The sequence below is a fragment of the Diadema setosum genome, chromosome 3 (genome assembly GCF_964275005.1).
Source record: "Diadema setosum chromosome 3, eeDiaSeto1, whole genome shotgun sequence".
NCBI lineage: Eukaryota > Metazoa > Echinodermata > Echinoidea > Diadematoida > Diadematidae > Diadema > Diadema setosum.
This window is the reverse complement of record NC_092687.1, coordinates 38,965,054-38,975,373: the sequence shown is the minus strand read 5'-3', so window position 1 is coordinate 38,975,373 and position 10,320 is coordinate 38,965,054. Positions and strand designations below refer to the sequence as shown.

General features: G+C 38.7%; 1 protein-coding gene across 1 annotated transcript; it reads right to left on the bottom strand.

Moving 5' to 3' along the window:
• Positions 1 to 1,351: 1,351 nt before the first annotated feature.
• On the bottom strand, positions 1,352 to 8,111 carry LOC140226581 (di-N-acetylchitobiase-like). Its single transcript, XM_072307034.1, has 7 exons — positions 7,909 to 8,111; positions 6,249 to 6,396; positions 5,581 to 5,783; positions 4,332 to 4,500; positions 3,608 to 3,705; positions 2,150 to 2,284; positions 1,352 to 1,699 (listed from the first exon to the last, which is right to left on the bottom strand). Exons 1-7 carry the CDS (start codon positions 8,056 to 8,058, stop codon positions 1,505 to 1,507), a joined length of 1,098 nt encoding a protein of 365 aa, XP_072163135.1. The 5' UTR covers positions 8,059 to 8,111; the 3' UTR covers positions 1,352 to 1,504.
• Between the last annotated feature and the right edge of the window lie 2,209 nt (positions 8,112 to 10,320).

Here is a 10,320-nt window from a genome sequence, read left to right as displayed (position 1 = left end):
TGAAAGACTTACACATCGACTTTGCGATCCACAGTACAATCCACATCAAAACACAATTAAGTATAAGCATTAACTTTTTAAATGCCTTTTCTGTTCCTTCACAGCTCTCTCTTGCTTTTTGATTCTTTCTCTCTCCTTCTCTCTCTCTCTCTCTCTCTCTCTCTCTCTCTCTGTTTCTGTCATGTCATTGCTGTTTGCTTCAATTTCTTGTCCTTTCCTTTCCTTTTTTCTTTCTCTCTCTCTCCTGCAATGTCGAATTCTCATTAAATCTCTCTGAATGTAATTGCTCCCCCCCCCAAAAAAAAAAAAGCAGCTCATTTTGACACTGGCAATGTTTGACCTCAGAGATAGAGGGACATTCTCGTTTAATTTATTGGTATAGATTCACAAACTCAGCATTTTTTCAGTTGTGAGACGGTAGTCTTCCTTCAAGGACTTCTTAGCCGTCTTTGAGCAGAAGGAAAAAAAAAAGTAATACAGAGCGACCAACAAAATAACCTTACATAAATTATTGTTGATTAGTTGTTCAAAAACTACAAGTTGTGAAGTATACGCTAAACGAGAGACATTTTTTTTTGTATTCATGTAATTTATAGAATGTTTGATTACATAACGTATGAAGAGTTTTTTTGCAAAAACCGATAAGTCCATATTTGTCAAATGGAGATATTTGCGATTAAAGGTCAAGAAAAATAAAGGGAATAATAAGAAAATTTTTGCTTCTTTTGACCATAACTTCAAAAATGTACCTATTATGTAGTGACCAATATATCATTCAAAAGGTATTATTTTGTACTTTATGACAGAGACCGTACTTCAAAATCTTCAAAAATGGACTTATCGGTTTTTGCAAACAAACTCTTCGTATATTGTCATCTTTTACGGGTTCCTGTTGGGGTTCTTTTTTTTTCAATCACATATCTATGTTTATAAGTAAGAGGCTTAAATGGTGGTTCAATTTCAGTGGCAACCGTGAGAATTTTGTTAATAGAGCCTCGTCACTTAGAGAGTATGGGGCTGGACCATGAACAAGACAACTTAACAGGGATGCCAAGTTCAAAAAAAATTTATGAGTGAGATATTCATGACTCGGCATCTCGGCATGCGAATATGCGCGCGAGCAAGGGTGTGGGAGGGTTTTTTTCCCCCCTGTGGCCCGAGTCCCACGGTAGGGAGCTTTTTCAATTTCATCAGCTAGGTGCATACTTAAGTGACTATTTTTTTACTTATTTTGAAAGACAAAAGGGAAATATACCTTCATTTGCAACTATCACTTTAATCTTTTGAGCTATACTCATTATTATAGGCCCAAGTTGCAGACTTGGCCCGATGCGTGAGAAAAATGGGTGCCATGCGTGAGATCGTGAGATTGCCCCTAAATGCTTGAGTCTCACGCAGAATGCGTGAGACTTGGTAGCTCTGCAACTAGCGACCATCAATATAATGAAACTACGCCTAGTGAGGTCCAGAGATCAGTGGATATGCCCCCGTTCATAAGCCATAATTATTTGAATTCGCCGATTGCATCCCACATTGCCTTGGTCTCCTTCCTAGCCGTTTCGTCGGTGCTGTAATCAAGACAATCAGCGTTGAACGCACCCACGCCATAAAGTTGTTTGTCCTTCGCCAGCTGGTACCTAAGTTTAAGACTAGAAGGGTCGTCGTACCATATCTGATGTGTCTGGTTGGTAGCAGAATCCTGTATTTATTTGGAAACGAAGATGGGGAGTCGTATAGATGGAATGACACATAACATAAGTCAAAGTCGTATAATAACAATGCAGTTGAATCTGATATGTTTAATAACTATAATGATATAACAATAATGTGGTATTCTTTATCCAGGACTTCCACTTCATGCAGTGTTCCCACTGTTCTACCAGATGAACCTGCCATTATTAATACCATAGCCTATACAATGTACAAATGTAATATAGCATTGTCAGGTACCCATTCATACACCTGGGTCGAGAGGGACATCTTGTCTAAGGATGTAGACCCTAATATAGACACTAGACTGGATTCGAACTCGACGGGGTCTCCGATTGAAAGTCATTAATTGTGTCTTACTCTATGCCACACAACAGAACCAGTTCATTTAGAAGCAAAATAATGAATGAATGATTGAATGAATTTTTAAAAATATTACCTTGTAGTTAAAGTACGGTGATTTATCAGCATCGCTCCACAATCGTCCACTCGATGAGTTGTGCGCGAGGAGTTTCATCAGTGGCCCGTAAGATATTTCTTCTGATTTTAGAATCGTTCTGTAGCATTCGTTGCTCTACATTTAAGACAGAGAGAGAAAGAGAGAGAGAGAGAGAGAGAGAGAGAGAGAGATTAGGGTACAGAGACAGCGGGGTGGGGTGGGATGTAGGAGAGAATAAAAAAAAAAAAACAGTGAGCATTAGAACAATGACTGTAAATCCCAACCACAGCCTTTCCACGTCGAGTCCTTACGAAATCATTATTCTCTATAGCACGACATGACACACACACACACACACACACGCACACACACACACACACACACACACACAAGTGTTTTCTGAAAAGTTATTGTGCTACAATAAAGTGGAAATATCAATTTCCCTGAACTAACAAACTCATTCTTCCAGATGTAATTTCCCATTTCAGAACCAAACTGAAAAATCAAAGCCCTTATAAAGTACAATAAATTTGTGCTACCACTCTCGTCAGCCCTGAGCTACCCTTCCTAGCGGAAGTCTTCGGGGATAACTACTACAGTTGTACAAGGTACAAGGTACAAGGTACAAGGTAGGAGAATGACATCTACATTATGTGGCTTGAGTGAATGTAGCAATATTGTTAGACTTAATCAGTGGATTAAAGGGTGTGTACAGTTCGGGTCGAGGTGAGGATTTAGCTTTTAACGTTTTGCGAGATATTCAGAAATCACTCTATGAGATGTCAAAGAGCATGCAGATCTGGGGTATCAAAAGTTTATTCGATGAAAATCGGTTTTGAAATGGCTGAGATATCCAAAAACAAGGTGAAACAAAGAGATCCTAATAAAGTTGTGGCATGTCGCCTTTTATTATTAGCACTTTTTTGGATATCTCAGCCATTTGAAAACCAATTTTCATCAAATAAATGTTGAATCCTTCTTAAAATTACATGATCTTTCATGTTTAATAAGAGGCTTTTCATTATCTCACTTAGGAGTATTCAAAACATGAATCCCCACCTCAGCCAGTACTGTACAATCCCTTTAAGTTTGATGAAAATGGGGAAATCCGTTCAAAACTTGAATGTTTATAGTATCGGTGCCACCACTACTTGCTGAAGTGAGTAGAAGACTTCAACAGTTAAGGTTAGCGACGTCATGCATGGACAACAATGTGAAAAAAAAAATAAAGAGAATTGGTATGATATTGTACTATTGTGACATCACGATTTGGTGTAGAGTTCCCAGCTACAGAGGGCGGTATATCGAATTAACCATGCACGGTCTCGATGTTTTATGAACTTTTTTTTTTTTCTTCAAATTTTCCTCGAAATTTCTCTGAGAGTTTCACTGAATCTTTCTTCTTACAGTGAATCAACATGAACGTTCGAGGTAACTTGCGCTTCAAGATGGACCTACCGGCGTCAGTTCGTTGCAGATGAAATCGTAGCCATACCAAGGCACCCCTAGGACCAGTTTGGAGGCAGGAATCCCCTGTCTTAGGAAATCATCCACACCTGTGTAGAAACAATAATACGCCTTCATAGAGTAGAACTTTCTCCTTTTTTTTTTCTTACTGACGTTAAACCCTAGTCTGATTTCTAGACCATCTGCCAACTTAAGTCTCTTCCACAAAGTTAAAGGACAAGTTCACCTTCATAAACATAAGAGAGAATGTAGCAATATTAGTAGAACACATCATTGAAAGTTTGGGGAAAATCGGACAATCCGTTCAAAAGTTATGAATTTTTGAAGTTTTTGTGCAGTAACCGCTGGATGAGAAGACTACTGCAGTGTGTGAATAACTTAGATGTCACATGCGTACAACAATATAAGGAAAATATAAAGAGAATTTTCACAAAATTTCATCTTTTGAAAAAAGTTCACAATAGTTATAATAAATCTGATTCAAGACTAAACCGTCTACAGTTATGGTTTATTGAGAAAAATAGTTATATCTCCTTATATTTTAGGCTTTACTGAAAAAAAAAAACAAATATATATATTAATATACGGTAGGATGCTTTGTGATACACCTGACCTACTATGCATCAAAATGTAATTTTATCTTGAACATCTTTTAAATCACTGCTCCAAAAGGTGAATAGGACCTTTAATTAGCTAGACGAGAAAACCTGCCTACCAGATGTTGTTGTGTGAAGTGGGGCGTTCGCATTGGCTACAGGACTAAACTGATTGACCTCATCGTAAGCCATGATGAAGATAAAATCCACGATCTCGGCGATTTTGACGTAGTCGTAACAGCGACCGAAAAGCGTGCAGTTTGCCGTGTACGCCGAGTCCAGCGACACCTATACATTGGGGAATATACATAGTTTGATATACAGTGCACTGAACGGTCTCCCGTTATAACGATCACTGTTATAACGAAATTCCGGTTACAACGTAGAATAATCATCCAGGCCGCAACATTATCCACTCTATGTATTTTACTGTTTAATTTCTATGGTTATATCTAACGAAACTTCGATAGAACGAAAGAAAACGGCCGGTCCCGAGGACTTCGTTCACGGGTCGATCCACTGTACAATGCCTTTTTCTTCAAAGTCAACATTATGCGTTACACGTATCAGAAAAAAACATGGTTATAAGTCCATGCACATCCATACAGGTTCAGAGAGATGGAGAGAGAGAGAGAAGTCGTTTAGTGAAATCAGTTTTGTACATGAGCATAATAGGGCGCCTTTGAATGTGTACTCAGATAAATGGCGTTCCACGTTCCTTTTACATCGTCCGATCCCTTTGCATGAATGATCTCATACATTGCTACACGCTCATTTATTCATTGTGATGACATGATTGTCACTCTCATAGCTGTCATTAGTATAAACAATAGTGTATTAAGCCCGCCGCATACTATACGACTCGCGACTATGCGACCGAGATACTTTTGGATCTGAAATAAAGAAGAGTGTTTATTCTGAGACTTCAGTGATTTATTTCGGATTCAAAGTATGTCAGTCGTATAGTCGTGAGTCGTACAGTGTGCAGCGGGCTTAACAGGTCATCATCACAGCCTTGATATCAGGGCAGTATTACTGATTTTTTTTTTTTTTTTTTTTTTGGGGGGGGGGGACAGGATAATAGCAATTGGAATTCTTTGACTATACATACGATTGTTATTTTCCTAGCACTGAACTTCAGTATGATCAAATTCCTGAAAACAAAAGTTTAGAAATATGAGAAAAGACTTCGTATGTTATACGAACATTTATTATAAGGATCGCACGCCTTTTGATTAGTACAGAGTTTTCCAATGACAATCCTTTCCAGCAGCAAGTTACTAGCTAAGTACACCCAATACATAAACAAATGAACCAAATGTGTGCCCCTTGTTGGAAACCATATCACGGGATAGGCCTACAATATACCTTAGAATAAGGCAGGGCCTTGCGGAATGCGGCTGCGGTGCGGTTCACCACTTCTGTCAAAAAGTGAGCCCTGGACGCCGGTAGAGGCGTCTCGTAGTCGATGTTGAAGCCGTCGGTGAAGTTGGTCACTGCATAGCGCACGTTCTCCTCTATCCACAAGTTGCTGGCCGTCTCGTTGAAAAGCGTGGCGGGGGAGAAACTTCCTGTACACAATGCAAAAAAGTCAAAGAAAGTCCGGTTACAGATTGAAGTTGCCTACTCTACGCGTGATGACGTCACGCCAGACGCTCCGCGCAAGCATTGCGCTTATGGCAAGCCAAATGTCCCATAAATCGAAAACTCGGTTTATAGACGGATAAACTTTAACGGTTTATGGCACCGATTCATTAGACATTTGGCTTGACATAATTATGAATGCTAGATCAGTAACATCTCACTCTTCACTTCTTATTTTTACTCTCACTCAGCGTCTCCTGATGGCTGTCTTACTACTGTGACATCACAACTTGTCGCAGTCTTCTTATCCAGCCTTGATGGTACCAAAACTATAACGTTTGGACCGTCTCAACCGAAACTATACCAACCTATATGTAGAACAAGATTATGATGTGAAGCTGAACTCTGAAGATTAAAGGGAGTTATCTCCATCCCTCCTTCTTGCCACCTACCGTAGACAACGATTCGCACCCCCTTTGAGTGGGCGTGACACATGATTTGCGGATCGAACCCTGCCCCGATGGCCAAGGTGGTAAAATTGTCCCACTCGTAGCTTTTCCAGTCATTGTTTGCTTTGTCCGTCGAAGCGAACATGACAACCTGATGTAAACATAACAACGAAATAAAACAAAATAAGACATTTCGTTCGTCGTTCGCATGGAACAGTGATATTTGTACAAAATGCACACACACATGTATAATACAATAGGTGGTGATGCCAGAACGAGCCAAATCTGTCATTCTTATTTTGGTTTGAACACAAACACATTTCGGGGGCAAAATACCTCACATGATTTTGCGGTTTTATAACACAGCAACCACAGCCATCCACTTCCTGTCATGAATATTGTGTTATATACCAATACCAATATCAATATCAATATCAATATCAATATCAATACCAATATCAATACCAATACCATATACCAATACCATATACCAATACAATACCAATACCAGTCCCAATACCAATTCCAATACGAATACCAATACCAATACCAATACCTACATCAATATCAATATCAATATCAATACCAATACCAATACCATATACCAATACCATATACCAATACAATACCAATACCAGTCCCAATACCAATTCCAATACCAATACCAATACCAATATCAATACCAATACCAATACCAATACCTATACCTATACCAATATCAATATCAATATCAATATCAATATCAATATCAATACCAATATCAATACCAATACCATATACCAATACCATACACCAATACAATACCAATACCAGTCCCAATACCAATTCCAATACGAATACTAATACCAATGCCAATACCAATACCTATACCAATACCGATACCATATACACAATAATACGATAATTTTCTTAAAAGTATCATTTTTTCCGTTCTGATAAACGTTATGTCAAAATCATCATGTGTATGTTAAAGATTCCAGTTGTTAAATTCGCTTTGCACATTTAAAATCCTCACGATAGAGATAGATTATGTATCACAATTATTGTTGTAACGATGGTCAGATTGGTCACGTTAGCATGATGGAAATTAACCACGAGTATATCCATAATAGATGTCAAACAAAATGTCAGCATTTCACGAAAGTAAAGGCCCTAACTATTTCTGTCCCTCTTAACACATCATGCAGGGGCCGCGAGTGGCCGAATTCATAATCTACCTTATGATAGTTTATTCTATGTAGCAATATTACCTGGGACCATCTTCCTAGTCAATCTCTGCTTATGAAGATGGTCGCCTGTTTTCCAAATATTTTTTTTTTCTCAAAACCTTTGTTCAAACCGTAACAGTGGCTTTGATGTGTCATTGCCTTGGATATAATCTTTACTTAAACGCGTTTCCTACAGGATATATCGATGTGTATAAATTCGGATGGTTATGTCGACACTTTATTAGGTTTTGCTATACTGTATTGCCAATGAGATGCAAAAATAAAACTGAACTGAACATAAGCAGATAAAGGATTATACATAAACTGATTCTATGCCTACATACAGTGTATGCGAGATTTATTAGATGTGTATAAACACGCACCAGCGAGACTGACAGTGAAAGCTGTACTGCGACGTACATAATGCTTTTCTCGAAATTATTGTTTTATTTCACCTCTCGTTTAGGTGTCGTTTTGATGGGATCGCACAAGGAGGAATCCGAGCACGGACATTGGGCTGAAAGTGGATTTCCGTATCCCGAAGTAGCGCAGAGCCATGACAGAACCATACACAGAAATGTTGTACGCGGGACTGAAGCAGACATGGTCCTTTTTTAAAGTGATCCTCCCCTTGGACATTGACGTACTTTAGACCGGGTTTCTTTACTGCACGGAAGTTCAGTTGTACCTGGCATAATAACATTCCAGTGTTTACAATAGCAATTTTACGATAAGGCTTGTTCTGCTTGTGAAGAGGGCGCCCCATTTCCTCCGTAGGGGTTGAAGACAGGCTACCTCATTTTAGATTTAGACATGACTCCATGGTTAAAGGGCAATTAACAGCAAGACGAGAAAACAAAAACAACTAAAGATTTTACTATCCATTTTCATCATAATTCCGTACATCTCATTTCCCTAAGAGATATGTTTATGTATAATTATTCACTAAACAAATGATAAGTCTGATTAGAAATGGAGTTCATTCTGGTCAATTTGCCTGCATAACATTTGCGACCAAAGTTGTTAAATCACACACACACACACACACACACACGCACTCACACAAATGATTATTATAAAGAAATTTGGAACGTACTTCATCACCACTCTTATCTCATGTGAAGTACCTGTAACAGTTAGTGAAGTATCATTGGAGAGGTTTCATTTTGTTCTATCCGATTACGTAATTATTTTGTAATGTTTCATAATGTCACTTCACCCACTTCGCTATCAAACTCTTAAATATGCAAGTCTTCAGGTCTTGAAAATGGGAGATTGTGCAAAATTCTTCTCACTTTGGACACAAGAGAAAACAAAAATAACTAGAGAATAATAGTACTGAAGTGCAAATATCTATCGCAAAGAGCAGGGTGCGTCACCCGCATTAGAATATGGGCAATCCAGCCAGCAAGAAATTATATTTTTTGAAAGAAATTTCCTGAAAAAAGGACTATAAAGTAGGTCCCTCAAGAGAGAAATGAATGACGGCAGACGAGTGTGTTCATTTTGTCAAATTGGTGTTATTTTGCTCCAATGTCTATACCGCATTGCTTTCATTTCCATTTTCCCGAAGAGAAGTCAACATAGTAATCTGTTAACAAACTAGAAACACTTCGCTTCGAATCTATAATCGGCATTATGATATTACTGTGGACCCGTTGACAAATGTCATTCTGTTTGTCAGCTTTATTTTCAAACTCGAAATGCAATAATTGTGTTTGAACTACATCCCAGGCCCATAGAGGGACAGATGAGAAAGATGCTCACATATAGTCCGGCGGAAAGTATAAAGTTTTGCATAAAATATAATAGGGGTATTTTGGGGCGCTGATTTCAAAAATTGCCGGATCCAAGAGATCTGACCAGTGGGTCGGCCCCCATTTTGAGTTCCAATATGGCCGCCAACACAAAACGTTTAAGGGGGTATCTCACTGACCGGCGAATGTTTGTGAAGGTATACTAGCGAATTAGAGATTCGCCAACTTTCTGACGACTGTTTCCGAAAAATCAGGGTTCGCTTCTGCCATTAGCGACACTTAGCGACTTTTAGCAATCTTTAGCGACAATATAGTAACACTTGAGCGAATGTTTGCGAAAGTGTTTGCGAAACACAGGTGGCGACTATTAGCGACTGTTAGCAAATGATAGCGACAGTTTAGCAAATATTAGCAACGGGGGCTGTTTGTAAATCCCTTGTGACAATTTGCGAATGTTTTGGGGCCTAGAAAAGTACCAGGTGATTATCAGACCCATGAAACGAACGTACAACCTTCCACTGCATTCAGATCTATTGTGACCACCGTTCAAGATGGATTTCCAGAATATGGAAATAAATTTTTACCAAGAAGAGGCTCAAGGTGCTGCTATCCTTGAAGAGCTGCTTTGCCTGGCTGCTGCTACAGCTATCGTACAGCTTAAGGGAAAGAAAGGAAAAAAGATGAAGAAAACAAGATAGACAGACTTTGGTCAATATGAAAAGCTTTTGCAGCGATTACAGTCATGATGGAGATGTCAAGAGCTTCAAGAGCTTCAAGAACTTTCTTAGAGTGGAACCTGACCTGTTTCAGGAGCTTGTTGAGAGGTTAACCCCCGCATCCAGAAGGACACAAAACTAAGACGAACTATACCTATATGACAAATTTCTCTCAATGGGTCAATTTTATATAGGGACCTGCCATATGGTTATTTGTTCGCTATAGCAGTGGCGAATAAAAAAAAAAAAAAAAAAAAGAAATGTAAGCGACACCGTATTACGACCGTTTGCGAATTCTTACGAGTGTTTTGCGAATGTTTGCAACTGTTAGCAAAAAATACAAATTCGCAAAGAAATTTTGATCATGTTCAAAATTTCTTTTTGCGAACTTTCT